Raw genomic sequence first — 15,295 nt, forward strand, 5'->3', positions numbered from 1 at the left:
CCCTAAACGCTGCGAATTGTCCAACACACACTACTCTTTATCACTGCCACGGGGAATGTAGTTTTTAAAAGGAGGAAATGTACCATGAGAAGTAAAAGACAGCGAAATTTAAACTACAAATCCCAGCGTATAGCTAAATGGCCAACCTCTTCGCTCCCTGCTCCCTCCCTCGACCGCCCCTGTTTTGTTGTTTGGCTAAAGATGGCGTTAGCGGCTAACACAGGCGATTGCATTTTGTTTCACAAAAATTATTCAGCCAGTGGTAACAAAACATTGATCAATTAGAGCTTTAATCCGTCATTTGATGTGTAAAAATGTATTACATAGAGATAATAAACGTCTGTCACGTAAAATAACGATTGTTCGGCCTTATCACGATGTAGGCCTGTTTTTAAGGGAGTGGACCGAAGCTGTTGGAACTCCATCTCCCATCAGCGAGTGCGAAGTCAGGTGGTACAACTTTCCTTTTTCATGGTATCTGTAGTTTTCTGACCACTCCAGACTGTTATATTTGCGGAAACTTTGAAAAAAATGTGGACAAACTCTTTCACCAGTTGAGTTAACAAGCTAAACTTTAAAGTGAAAGGACATGTTATTTGATTTCACATTATTTCACTGGAAGCGTCCAGTGCAGTGTGCACAATATCTGTCTAAACTGAGAGAGGAAGAAAATTAAGATAATTGAACCCAGAGCAAGCCAAGCAGAGGTACCATGGCTGCATCACCTGTTCAAGGTGACTGGAAACAATGTCGAGCATCCTCCAGAGAAGGGCACACATCATCACCCGAGTCTTCTTTGACCTGGTGCTTGGCTCACCTTTCCAAGTCTGGATCAGGGACTGAACATCACGGGCAGGGCAAGGCTGACCCGGGCGGTAGCAGAGAACCGGACAAGAGGTCCAGAGTATTTCAGTGGCGAGCCCTGGTTGCTATCCGGACGCAACACATCAAGGGTGACAAGGCTGGCATTGCTAGGTTCAGAACTAAAGGTGGGCTCCGGCTCCTGTTGGACCTGCTCAAACGCACAGAGTGCTCCAGGAAAACACTGGACCTGGCTCTGAGCATCCTGGCAAACTGTTGCACTGAGCTGGAGACACGCATAGAGGTGAGATCAAATGAATAATAAAGAAGCGCTGGAATGCTATTTTTATTAAACCACCCATGCAAAAGGCTAACATTTTAAATGTCTATCACCATAGGTTCGTAAGCTTGATGGAATAAACGTTTTAGGTAAGGGATAATGACGAATTTTGATTTTATGGTGACTTTTTTTAAAACTTTTGCAATAATCTTTGGTATTTTCACAATGAATGACATGTAATCATGAAAAAATCTTGACTGTCTCAGTGGAGATCCTGAAGGAAAATGTAGCCCAGGAGACCGTCCAGAACCGAGCAGCCCGGGCTTTGGGAAACTTGGCAATGGATCCAGAGAGCTCTGCACTCATCCACTCTGCTGGTAAGTCTTAAATGTCACTGTGTCTCACTGCATCATTTTTAGTGGACAGTTTTCTGCATTTAAAATAAGATGCAGCTTGAATGCTATTTGAGGGGAAATTATACTTTTGCAGTAGCAGCAGAACAGAAGTTATAATGTTGATTACCTGTCGGAATGAAAGAATAATCACGTATGGATTGATGGACAGGTCTATCAATATTTGTGGTATGGTAGTTACACTTTAAAGAGCCTATGTGCAGCAGGACGTCTTTCTTACATATTCATGTTTTAAGATTAATCGATAATGAAAATTCTTTTTTGTTGTCTCTTCATAAGTCCAGATAAATATGTATATTCCCATTACCCACAACTTGCAGAAACTGTTAATATATTCTGTGAAATGTTTTTGTGGAGATATTATTGGTCCTCAGATTAAAAACCTTCCTCCATCAACTGTCTTTTTTTTATTTTTTCAATTTTTTTTTTATTTTTTCAATTTCTTTTTCAATTTTTTTTACAGGTGGTGTTCCTCTTCTCCTTTTTTGTGTTTCTCTTTCTTCTGGCCCGTCCTCCCCCACTGCTGCTCCACCCAAAGAGCCCTGTCCTAAACTGGAGTGTGCCCAGTCGGCTGCTCGGGCTCTCCTCTACCTCTCAGACACGCCCTCTAACCGCCTGTCACTGCTGACCCAGGGGACCTTATCTTCTCTCGCCCCTCTCATCGCTCCAGAATATCCCCAGGGGCTTAGGCGTGCGGCGCTCAGGACCCTCCACGAGCTGACCCGGGGTTGTGGTGTTGAATGTGCCAGGGAGGTGTCACGTTCTGGGGTCCTCGCTCAGCTCGGTGTCATGGCGTTGGGGGAGTCTGGTAAACCTTCCGAAGAGCTGGCACTGAAAACCCTGGCGAACATGTGCTCCCAAGGCTGCCTGCGCCCTCTTGTGGGGTCACTGGGGGTCATTCAAAAGTTCACAGAGGAGGTCAAGAGGGACCCGCTGAAGTCTGGAGTCTTCCTCAAGGCGCTGTGCTTGTGCTGCAAGGAGGCGGTAAACCGGGCCAAGGTGAAGGAAAGTGGTGGATTGGAGGTGCTAATTGGCTTTCTGGCGGCCCATCAGAGACATCCCCTCTCCCGATTAGTCATCCTGGCTTGTGTGGACTTTGTTTTTGATGAATCTGCTATGGAGCAGTTGCAAGAGTTAGGGCTGGTCCCTCTGCTTGTTGCCCGACTGGTCGAGCTCTCCAAAGGTGAGGAACAATCTGCTGAGAAGATGGATGTGAACCTCTCCTCCAGGATGTCTCCCACTGAGCTCCTGCCCTCATCATGTTTTGACTCCTTTGACTTTCCTCCTCCTCCTGAGGTCTGCAAGAAGGAAGAAGCTGGAAAGGATCAAGGTCTTTGTTCATCAAGCTTTTTAAGTCTCAGGTATGGAACATAAACACAGGTTTATCTACATTCCCTGTTAATTTCATTCTAATATTTTCTTTTGTTCATCTACATGCTTATTGCTCTCTTTTCAGGTCCTGGTTGGTGTCTGAGGGATTGATCTCTTCAGAGGGTGACCTGCTTGATTCCTCTGGTGTGGAAGGGGAATGGGCGAGTCTTCAGATCCCACAGTCTTCTTCACCTCAAACCTCTTCTCCAAACCCCGATTCCCTTTCCTCTCTTAAAAACTCTTCTCCATCCAACTCTACTGCACTTTCTAAAAAAGCTGCTCTGCCATCCCCTGTGTCGTCTTCGGCCCAGCCCCCACTGTCATCCTCATGTAAAATCACTGATCCACCTCCCTCTAGTAGTCCTCAACCCTCTTCCACTATCTCCTCTCCCAGTAAAACAACCCAAACACCAGTCTCTCCATCAAAGTTCTCGTCCCCTAACAGAAGGAGGCAGCGTGCTCATTCAGCAGCTTGTTTGACTAAAGTAACTCTTGATACCCCCCCTTCTGTGCCACGCCCAATGGCTTACCACCACCCCTACCACCCTGAACCCTGGACGCCCGAGTCGCCCATCCTGCTGCTGCTGTCACGCTTCTCCCACGCCACAGACCCAAGTGCTGCTCTTATCACCTCAGGTATCATGTCCGGCTTGCTTTACTACCTCACCCATCACCAGGACCCGAGCGGAAGATGCTTCCGTATGCTGTGCCGGCTGAGTTGCAACCCAAACTGTTTGCAGGCGCTGGTCCGAACCGGCTCGGTCGCACTCATTCGTCATCATCTCTGTCAGAGAGGGGGAGGATTTGAGGGAGAGGAGAGGCAGACGGACCGAGTGAAAGCCAAAGTTAAACAACTTGGTAAGATAATCTTTTTTTGCAGCACAGTAACTGCAGAATAGTTACAATGCTAAATTTACCCATAAACCTTGTAGCTGTTTTAGTTGTTATAGCAGAACCTACAGTTCCTCATTGCCAAAGTTATAGATAATTACTTTTTTTTAATCTTGTATTAGTATTATTACTGTTTACCTCTGTTTGGACTAGGGATGCATCTATCCAACTTTCCAGGTCCCAATACCTTAACTCGGGGTATCCGCCATCAACAACTACTCTTTTTGAATGAATGTAACTGCAGCGAAAACACTACATTTCATAATGACATAATAAATCTTAAATATTTATTGTGGATCAGTCACATCTGGCTGTTCCTCGATTGTCTTAATGACGTCAGCATGGGGGCCAATACAGATCTGGCGTATCAGATCGGTGCGGCCTTACTTCTGTCATGAATAGTACTATTTCATATAAGAGTTTATAAATGTCCACTGTCTCTCTCTGCAGGTTATGCTCTTCTTAACAATCTGCGTGTCCAGTGTGAGTCTGGATTTGGCTCTGGGGTTGTTGCCCATGTGATGCTGTCAGGCTCCGAGTCTGACAAGACGAACTGTGCGCTGTCTCTGCCATTGATCAGCAGGTGAGGAATAGATCTATGAGGAGTTGGGGGGTGGGGGGAATTGATACAGCACAGTATCGCAATTCTTTCCCTGGAAAAACTGAATCGATACACAGACGCCAAGTATTGATCTTTTGTTATATGTGTTGGTCAGTTTGTCTGCTTGACAATCCTATTTTGCAGCAAATAAATGGAAGTGAGATGAACAAACAGAGACAAGGGATCTTTTTAGAAAAAACAGAAGTTGACAAAGTTTCCTTTTTGGGGACATGATTTGAATTTAGGAAAAATTTGAAGTTGGAAAAAAGGTTATAAATTGCAGTATATTGCAGAATATCGCAATATGTTTAAAATTGCAATACTATTCTATTGTGACATGAGTATCGTGATGATATCGTATCGTGAGGCGTCTTGTGATTCCCACCCCTAGGGGTTGTATGAAAATGAGCTCAGTAATTGTGAGAATCTGTACATATAATGACTGGAATGTCTTAAAATGCACTTACCTGGCTTCAATTTAGTGTTAGCAATCCTAAAAATCTCATTTGTTGCTGTGATATTCTGGTTAGAAAGCAGACATTTTTATTAAAAAAGACGATCCCGAATAATGACCATATGTGGCCATTGGGTGCTAGATAAGACTCTGAAACACCACAATACTGCACTTAGTGCAACCTGCAAAATAGGATTATCTACATATTAATCATACTATTTAAGCAGTTGCACATTTTTGTATTCCCAACTTGTATATATTCAAATGTCTGTTCTTGTATTTTATCCCATTATTATTTCATTTATATTGAATGTGGGTATATTGTATCCTATTTAATTTATATTTATATTATTTGCTGTGTGACAGATTTTTCTATCTATCTATCTATCTATCTATCTATCTATCTATCTATCTATCTATCTATCTATCTATCTATCTATCTATCTATCTATCTATCTATCTATCTATCTATCTGAGGTTTACGAATCCTATTTGTCTCCCAACAGCAACAAGTCCCTGTTAAAGAAACTTCTTCTGGACAGCGGTGGGCTGCTCTTGGCTCTTCAGCCCCTTGGTTGCGATGACAATGATGTGGATGAAGACCCCCCCACTGCGCATTCTGGCCTGACTTCTCAGCTCCACTCGCTTTTCTCCTCCCTCCTGATTGGATGCCTGTCCACCTTGACGGGGGGCATCAAAATGGAGCTTGTCAAAAAACATCTAAATCCAACTACAACAAGGTCAGTCAGTAAAATTGACAACGTTTCACCCCCTTCCTCAAAAAGGCCACGCCTGGCTGACACCTGTCCTTATACAGACTCGAACTTTGACCTCCTTTTGCTGCTGGACGACGGGACTCGGTTCCGAGCCAACAGGGAGGCAGTGGCCGGGGTGGAGGAGACAGGCGGGGTCCGCTCTGAATACTTTTGGGCTCTGTTGAGAGGTGGATTTGGAGAAGCTCAGGGTAATGTGGAAGAAGCCATCCACATTAAAGATGTCAGCACAGGTATGCTTCTACCAGTGCTGCATTATCTGCATGGATGTCGCTTCACCAAGGACACAGAAACAACCAGGGAAAGTGATGAAGGAGAGTGGGGAGGACGGTGTCAGATCTTGGACAAATTGGTCCTTGAAGGACTAGGGATCTGCCAAAAAGAGAGCAAGGATAACTCAAGAGGAGACTTTGCTTTCCAGAAAACCGCTTTAGGTGAGATGATGATTGGAGCGTGCAGATTCTTGGTGACTGAGCTGCAGAGAGAGTTGGAGAATCTCTGTGTGTCTCTTCTCCTATCCTGCTCCACCAAGACTGCTGGTGGAGCGGCCTCAGGTTCCACAGTGGAAAAGGCTGAAAATGCTGCGTCTAAAATGGAGCAAGAGCGCATCTGGTCTGCCGAGGAGAACCTGGCCAATCGGACATCCGAGTTAGAGTTGACGGGTTTTGAAGTGCAAACAGAAATTTTTCCAGGACAGACGAAGAAAACAGACACTTCCCGGCACCAGACCGAAGTAAATAAAATCTCATTAGCTGGAACGGTTCAAAATGCCAGCGGAGGACTCAATACAATCAAAAGAACAACTCCAGTTTTGAAATCAAGCTCTGCGTCAGTGCTGGACAAATCACTTGATCCAGAAAAGCTGCGGTTAAGACCAAAGAACTTGAAAGGTTCAGCACAGCGTTTGAAATTAGCAGGTCGGGACTTATCCTCAGTAGGCAGTGCAGAAAGTGGGGCCCTAGCTGCCCTCCTACCCCAGGTGTACTGGTTTTCCCAGCGGTACAGCTACCCAGCACTGGGTCGGGTATGCTTGTGTCTGCTGCTGGGCTGTCAGGACTGTCCCCAGCCCTTCTTGACCTCCTCCCTTGCTGGGGATTGCCTTCGCAGACTTGCCAGAGAGGCGGACTGTACAGAGACACTGAAACAGGATCTACTAAGTCTGACCGCGGTAGCTCTAAGCTAAGCAAGGGAAATAGGGGAGTGGTTGGTTGTGTCAATTCAGAGGGCACATATTAAGTGAGACTGACTGTTGGGCTTGTTGGAAGCTTCTAGAAAAGTTAGCATTGTATTAATTTGACCAAATGTCTGATAGTACAAGTGCAGGCTACACAACATCACGATTACCTGAAAAACTGCTGTAGGAATCTCTTGAGCACACTTGAGAACTGGCTGTTGATTTATTTTCATAAACTGGAAGCATACATTTTAATTTAGTTTTGATGTCATCTGATATGAATTGTAGCCTGTCCCAGCATGACATAATTGTATCATAATTTACTAATGACGTTTTTGGGTAGTGATTTTTATTTTTTTTGGTTAAAAGTTTAAGAAAGAAGTCGCAATGCATTTGGTAAATGTCATTTAGCTGGAAGTACTGGAATTATCAGGGTTGGTCTAGAAGCCAGTTGTTTATTTTGTACATAAAGATAATATGGATTAGCAGACATACACTGTATAAACTCCAACTGTCCCCTATAAGTGTGTGTGTGTGTGTGTGTGTGTGGTCTCATGAGGATGAACCGTGATTGGCTGACTTTTCATTTAGTGCCACCTACAAGTCAAATAATCCACGTTTCCAACAAGTGGCATGCTAATGCTACTTAATGTTAGCATTTCAAAGAATAAGGCTGAGACTAGCAATGTCCGATATTTTTCTTATTGTCAGCAAACAGTATTAAAAACATAAACAAAAAAAAAACTTTTTAGTCAGTTTCTTAAGACTTTACTTCCCTACCTTGTTTGTGGCTCTAAGACCCAAGCCCAGGAGTTAAATCTTAGAAAACAAATTCAAAGCCAAATAGTAAAGCTGGGCACTGTATTTTCTAGCAAATATTTCTCAAACAGGAGTAAACGGGGCATTCAATAGTGGCCTATTTTTAGCGGTGAGTTCATGTACAACATGGCTCCAGTGAGTATTTGGGGCATTAGGTATACGTGACTGTCAAATATAGTTTTTGGACAATAACGGAGCCACGGCACACATAAATAACATATATCAGGCTTTGGCACAGACAATACATATTGGAAGAATTAGGTCATTGATGCTTTTGGTATTTCCACGGTATTTTTTTGACAAGAGACATCTAAAAATATTACCAGCCTTTTTTTTATCCTTTAAATTCCATATGGAACTATTCTGACTTAGCCAACCCCTAGTTCTAGTATATTTAAAAGACACCGTAAAAAATGGCAGTGCATTTTGCTGTAACACTTAAAATAGTCTACAGGTCTACAGGAACATGGTCTAGATGTAAAAAATCATTTTGATATAAGTCTTGAAGCATGATTAACTAAAGCACTACTCTAAATTAAACAAAAAAGAACGGCACTAATTGTAATACAGCATAAAGTGGATTTATTCTTGTCTGGGTGCACCGCTTGATGGCGGCGCTGCTTGGCCCCTCGGTCAGTATAATTAAGCCAAGTACACTGCAGACTGAAGTTTTAAATGAGCAGCATAACGCAGCTGAGATATGTGACCGATCCTTTCAGTGATGGGATTCCTCAAAACCATCAGGCAGGGCGTTGGTGTGAGAGTTGTGGAACAGAGAGTGGTTTCCATCACCCCAGGGGAATTTCTGGAAGGAAACATAAACGTACAAGTAAGGGCAACAATGGGAAAAACCAGTGATATTCATCCCACACTATCACGTTATTGGCGCAGGGGTGGTGTTATGTCAATCCCGGTGCATGCTGTTTGAGACTCACCTTGGTGCGGATGCGCAGGTGAGTAAATGGCACAAATTCTGGCGGATCATGCGAGTGCGCCTGCATCTTCATGTAGGCGTTGGCCATGCAGACACCAACACCAGGAAGGGCCAACACAAAGGTCAGTATCTTCCAGGTCCTCGCTGTGGAAAACCACCAGTGAAACTACATGACTGAAGCAGGAAATAAGGTATAAGACTGATGAAAACTAACAGCAGCTGTTTCTTTACATCAATAATGAAGTATAATTCCTGACGAGTGGCCATTGAGCATGAATGTGCGGGACAGCTGCCAGCTCTGCAGACATTTCAGTTAATGTTGAACAAAAGGCTCCAACTGTATGTGGCTCAGAGGTGCAGTTGCATGCATACGCTTTGAATCTGGAGGCTCTGATTCATATTGGTTTTGATAGGGAAAGTAAAGACACACTGACCTCCTCCCTCATGGCTTGCATGTGACGCAGCAGAAAGCACCCGTCGAGCAACCAAGGCTGCTGGAGACACGGACATCTGTAGAGGTAGAGCGGAAGAAAAGAAAAAAGGATTGAACATTTGCAGTATATTTTAATGTTATGCCCCAGATAAAATTACCCAGTTTATTCTCTTAATTATTTTTAAGGTCCCATGACATTGTGCTTTTTGGAAGTCTCTTTTCCCAAAACAAAACCCCTCATGAAGTGAAATTGTCACGCCATGGGACCTTTAATGTGAAGGGAGCCTTCATAAGCTTCACACCAAGCCAAAAACACATGTTGAAATCAATACAATAACTGAAGAGAACCTAAACACAGCCATTTCAAAGTATATGTTACATATATAAAGTTATATGCAGGATTGTTAATCTGTCATATGACCCTCTATAAACTATGAAACAGCAGGCAGTTGAAGCTGGGCCTACTTGTGTTGCTGTGTATTAAGTGGTGGTAATGCTTATAAAATACAAGATTGTGCATAAACTTACTGTTCTTCAGGCAGACAATATCCAAAAGGCTTTATTATCCTCTTTATTTTTCTGCTGAAGTTGTTGCTTTATTTTATTTTCTTCTCCTTCCTTCTTGTTTGTCCTTCAGTCTGTCCTGGGTTAAACTGTGTCAGACTCCTCCCTATTTCAATCTGTCTATGTGCCAAGAAACTTCGTTTATATTTGGGCATGTGCAAAGGCTGGCTGAAATGTGACGAGGAGGAAGAGGATAGGGGAGGAGGTGTGCTGGGGGTGCACAGGACTTTCAGCCTGCATTACGAAGACTAAAATAACGGCTGATTAATCTTTATTTATGCTCACATTATCTATTTATTTTCTTTCTTTTTTTACATAAACAATATGTTGACTTTTAATTTACTTTTAGTTGGAGAGCAGTCACTGAAAGCACACATGGTTCAACTGTGGGTCACAAGTGGAGAATAATCTCGAGTTTATTTACATTTTTAATGTATAAATCACCTATTATTGTAAGTCCTAGTTGGACTATCTTTCCTCAAGATTAGATGAACATTGATATCCTGTAGTGAAATCATATCCATAGTGAAATATTGAAGCAGATACGCCCATATTAATACCCCTGACATCAGTCCTGTAGAATTAACATATTCTGTGCAAAAAGTACTTCCCATGGCATGAAAATTTCACTTTATGAGTTTTGAACATTAATATGATTTCCCCCAGGCTGCCTGTGGTCCCCCAGTGGCTAGAAATGACAATAGCTGAAACTGAGCCCTGGGTATCCTGCAGGTTTCCTGCTCTGTCTTTGAGAAAATGAAAGGTCAGATGGGCCAATCTGGAAGGGGTTACCTCCCCTTTCTCTGCTTTGCCTGCCCAGAGATTTTGGCCCGCCCTTGAGAGAGAGAGATCATGGCTTTCAAACGTGGAAAGTGGCAGTTGGTCAAGGCCACACACCCCTCCACCTCCCCCCCCCTCTCCTACTCAAAAGCTAGAGACTCACAAATGGCACATACTGAGGAAAGTTCATTGTGGGACTGGCTCTAGGGGCTGTAATTCTGCACCAAGGCTGAAATTTAGGGAAGAGACTTCAGATATGGTATTAGGGGACCACTAAAGTCTGTATAAAATCATTAGACTTAATGGGAAGTCTAATGATTATTAAACTGTATTTATGTTAAAACAAAATCAATAAGATGGATTGTCCAAACGCTCCTCCAGGCTCCTTTGGTCATTTTTTTTGTACAGGCTCACCTCTGCAGTAAGGTCCCCTCCTGTTGATAAGAGTTACTGCTGAAGTGACCGCTTATAACATTTAAAATAAAAGATGTCGTACATCGGGTTTTTAGCTTATTAACCTGCACAGAGCCTGTATGTTCAGTAGTGTTCAATTTGAAAAACAGAATCAGTTTGAGAACGTTTAAAAGGTAAAAGAAATTAATGAAATGGGATATAAAAAACAACATTTAATGTTTTTGAAAACTAAGGTTTTCATACTCTTTTTGAATTCTTTATTTCTATATTCCATTCTCCGTTGAGTGTCAATTCTGGATATTAGTAATGCCTTTGTCGTCTCTGTCTGGGCGGCTTCAGGCTGTAGTGCAAACAGCAGGCTGAGCCAGCAGTGATGTCAGCCAGTCGTGCAAGCTGCCAGTCTGAACGTCTCGTACTTGTGTTATTGTGGGCACAGGTTCAATACCATCTCAGTTTGAAGACTCTGTGCACAGACATGCATTGGCAGGTAGACACTGAGGTTTACATGTGCTGCAAGTGTGCAGCTGGCCTGCAGTCCCTCCAACCTGCAGATATGTTATTAGGAGCATTGCTCCATTGACTGCATATACATAGTCTAGCCTATGTAAGGAGGGACCTAACTTTTACATGTATCTTTGAGCAACAATTCAATTAGTCATGTTAGCAACGTGGCTCTGAGGATGGTAAAGTAGGTCCCACTTGATCCAGAGTGATATAGCTCAACAACCACAGGACAGATTGAGGTGAAATTTTGAAACTTTGACATTCATGGTCCCCAGAGTGTGAATCCTACTGACCTTTGGTGACTTTGGAGCCTCTAGTCTAGCATACACACTAGTCTTGCTGATGATAGACAGCCACACACAGAATGAACTGATTCAGAAGTTTTTTTTTTTTACCTGAACGTGATGAAGTACAGAATTGTGGAGTTTGTTACACACACAGCAGCCGGAGGAAGCACTGTAGACTCAACACAGCAAAGTGGACAGACGCACATAATACAAATATGTATATTTGTATATATTTTTTTTTCATAAAGTATTACAGATTATTTTTCCTGACTCTATCCACTTATACTCTATGTGACACCACTGAATTTACTTTAGAATGGATTTAAGTCATCATAAAGTCTGGGTAAACTGTGTGATGCAAACAAATGAGGTGGGTAAACTGAGTTCAGATGAGTTTACCCATCACACACCCCTGTCTGTGTATATTTTATGCCAAGAGAAAGACAGCTGTGCATTGTGTTCAGTGCAGTAAGTGTGTGTGATGTTGGACAGAGGTGAAAGCAGCCGATGCCAGTTGTAACAGGATGTCCCATCTTTGCCTTGTAAATCTGTGTCTCTCTCTTCTCTGGACACTTACCTACCATATTCCTTCGTTCACTTCAGAGCAACTCACATCTAAGCTCTTTATTCAAGTTATACCGCTTTTGGACAGATAACTTTTTTTTCTGCTCTTCATGCCGACCACTTCAGGATGTTTGATGTAGTTTAGAAAATATATACCTGACAGAAAAAGTGTTTTCATTTTTTATGGTGCCTTGTACATTCACTTCTAACTGTTGTGATTTTAAACTATGGCCTGCTGCAATCTAATTATTGTTTCTGCAATGTAGGACTGTACAATAATGAAACATACAGTGTATCTCCAGAGAATGTGTGTGCACACACTGGAATGGTATCTCTAATTGTGAGTGAGTGAGACTGAGATACCGTGGGTTCAAAATTAACTTTTTCATCCACCAGCCAAATGGCTAATGAATGTGAATATCATGTAAACTCTCTTTGCTTTACTCTGTAATTACTCTTTAAAACTCTTCCATCTGACTTCAGTCTCTAAGACAAGTTTTCCCTGTTCCGGTGGTTGACAGGTTATTTTGAAGCGATTTTCATCATACACTCCCAAATTGAGTAAATGTGCTGTTGTAAAGTTTTCAAAATAATTTCTTTTGTCCTCCTCTCTAATGACGAGACCTGCTCAACCAGATGCAGGTTTAGCTGAGAGACCTGCATCAAGTGTGAGCCAACACCATCACTCTGTAAGTCTTTGTGTTCATCCCATGTGTATACGCTTCATGGAGCTGAACACTAATATCAAGCCCCCTGGAGGTGGCCCTCAGTGGCTTACAAGGTGGGTGAAGAAGAGCATACAAACATTGTCCCAGACCACAGACTAAAAACAACGCTAAAAACTTAAAATTCAAGGCCAAAATTATTTTTGAGGTTTTTTTTGTATGAGAGTGAAAGCGATCATTTCACCAGTGCAAAGCTGTTCATGAAAGTGATAAAATTTAGAGATTTAGTTGAGATTATTTGTATTTATGCCACCGACCACCAAGTGGCGCAGGGTGTATTTTGAGGTGATTGATAGACTTAACGAGGAGGTTTCAGGTGCAGGTGTGTTGCTGCTGTTGGAGGCAGGTTTTGACCATGCCCCAGTCTGTGTTTATGCCCATATTTGTGGTTTTGCACTTACTTTTGAACATTTGGTGTATTTTGAGAGAGAATAAAACAACGGTCTAAACTGCAACAGCAGCTGGTGAGATGTATTGAGCTGTGTTATAAATCTGTCTTTTTGTTGATGGACACACACTGTGTAGGCTATTTATAAGAAGCATGCTTTATGACTAAATCTTACAGAATAAGAGCCCATCAGTGGACTTTTAAGTGTAGGAAATGGTCACTACAGAGAACAAAATCACCTGCTGCTGGTCCCAGTACTATTAACTTGAACTGACAGCTTAGCTCCATGCTGACATTTTAGAATATCTAATGGGCCTACTGACATCATTTTTCTAGTAAAAGTGAAAATGATCATTTAGTAGTTCTAAAGCTAATTGCGGAGTAACCACAAAAGATATGTGTGAGTTCCATTCTGCACACCTTCAGATGTCTAAAAGCATAATCCATTTACCTTTGCGCATTGAAAAAAAATTACAAAAATACAAACCTTCAGAGTAGGCTTACACTCTCCATGTCTATACACACTACATGCACTTAAATGTGATGATGCAGCAAATGTGTATCAGCATCCATTGTCTGTCACTAAATGCTATGTACTTTTCTGTTCTTTTGCAAAGCTTCCATGGTGGCATGAGCAGATATGTTTGAGGAAAATGTTAATTATTAATAGTTATTGGGAATGAAGTATCTGCTTTATGAGACTGTAAGAAGTTTTTTTCTGTAAAGCCAACCTCCTGATCCTAAACCCTCACCACACTTGCCATCAATCAGCTTGTTGTAGAGGTCAAGATTGAACTGTCCTTACCTTAGAGATTTCTTCCTCTCTTTCAACCTTAAAGGACACATAAGGACAGCACACGGACACACACAGATTATAATTTGTATGTGTATATAGGGGCACACATTGTTTCTAATATGCAGACCACAGGGAAACTGCCATCCAGATGTGCCTCCGCAGACACTGCACTCCCTGTTCTCATACTGTTCTCCAGGTGTGTGAGCCAACACAGTCTGCACCACCTCTCACAACCAGCTCTTCTTTTCAAAGCTTTGACATCTCGTCTTGAGAAATTGACACTCTGCGTATGGATTTGATTTTTTTTTTTTACTAGGCACCTCCCAAAACATGCAGACAGATAAATGTTTAGAGGTGAATCATGGATGCGAGAGTCATGAGTCAGACGTGGGTTATGTTATTGTCTTATGCTCAGTACCACCAGAGAAGACGATGTGGTGGTCTGCATGTGTGACCTCAGTTTTCCTCAGGTGGCATAACAACAACTGACTTCTTTCGAAGCATAATCATCATATGTGGTTCTCTAGTCAGACGTTTGCATTGAGTGCTGCCGTGCCTGAGATTAAGACATAAACTTAAACGTTACATTAAGAAATGGCTGGGGCCCTCCCACTCTATTAGATATGAGTATGATCCTGGAGCCTCCATGGGCTAACGCTTCTTGCACAGTCTCACCAGACTGTAGTTACACACTATTACCCAAAAGAACCCGATGGCAGCAAAAAGCCTGTTTAAAGTAGGATTACAATGCTCTCCTGTAGAAAGCTATGGAAACTCCTTGAAAATTGTGTTTTAATTGAGGTGGCAGCCTTGAGGGCTGTTTCCAGAGCAGCATTGTGTGTGTGTGTGTGTGTGTGTGTGTGTGTGTGTGTGTGTGTGTGTGTGTGTGTGTGTGTGTGTGTGTGTGTGTGTGTGTGTGTGTGTGTGTGTGTGTGTGTGTGTGTGTGTGTGTGTGTGTGTGTGTGTGTGTGTGTGTGTGTGTGTGTGCGCGCGCATTTTTGTAAACATCTAATACACATGAAAAAATTATGAAATATTTACTTTGCAATTTCCAGTGTACACATTTTACCATTTGCGCTTCTTAAACATATTCTGTTTGCTTTCTCTCATTCTTTCTTTTCCCCTTCTTGTTTATAGGAGGTGTAATGTTTACTCTATTAACAAAAAGTCAGTTGATTAACAGTCTTTGACACCCGTGACTTTATTTGTAGGAGGGTCAAAATTCAACACGTCAAACAAACAAATTTTCTACCAATAAAAATCTTATTTTTTCTGTCTACATTTTCATTTGAGGCTGCTCAGTGATAATGTATTCGGTGTAAATGTTCA

General features: G+C 42.3%; 2 protein-coding genes across 2 annotated transcripts; one reads left to right on the forward strand and one right to left on the reverse strand.

The window, feature by feature from the left end:
- Positions 1-57: 57 nt before the first annotated feature.
- On the forward strand, positions 58-7,482 carry armc5 (armadillo repeat containing 5). The gene is made up of 7 exons (XM_034893472.1): positions 58-1,105; positions 1,200-1,230; positions 1,348-1,458; positions 1,958-2,855; positions 2,951-3,723; positions 4,207-4,339; positions 5,318-7,482. The coding sequence occupies exons 1-7, from the start codon at positions 713-715 to the stop codon at positions 6,765-6,767; spliced, it is 3,789 nt and encodes a 1,262-aa protein (XP_034749363.1). The 5' UTR covers positions 58-712; the 3' UTR covers positions 6,768-7,482.
- Positions 7,483-8,136: 654 nt separating this feature from the next.
- Positions 8,137-9,701, reverse strand: LOC117957608 (cytochrome c oxidase subunit 6A, mitochondrial). Its single transcript, XM_034893471.1, has 4 exons — positions 9,473-9,701; positions 8,946-9,021; positions 8,513-8,655; positions 8,137-8,382 (listed from the first exon to the last, which is right to left on the reverse strand). The coding sequence occupies exons 2-4, from the start codon at positions 9,019-9,021 to the stop codon at positions 8,293-8,295; spliced, it is 309 nt and encodes a 102-aa protein (XP_034749362.1). The 5' UTR covers positions 9,473-9,701; the 3' UTR covers positions 8,137-8,292.
- Positions 9,702-15,295: the final 5,594 nt, after the last annotated feature.

Source organism: Etheostoma cragini, chromosome 15 (genome assembly GCF_013103735.1).
Source record: "Etheostoma cragini isolate CJK2018 chromosome 15, CSU_Ecrag_1.0, whole genome shotgun sequence".
Classification (NCBI taxonomy): Eukaryota; Metazoa; Chordata; class Actinopteri; order Perciformes; family Percidae; genus Etheostoma; species Etheostoma cragini.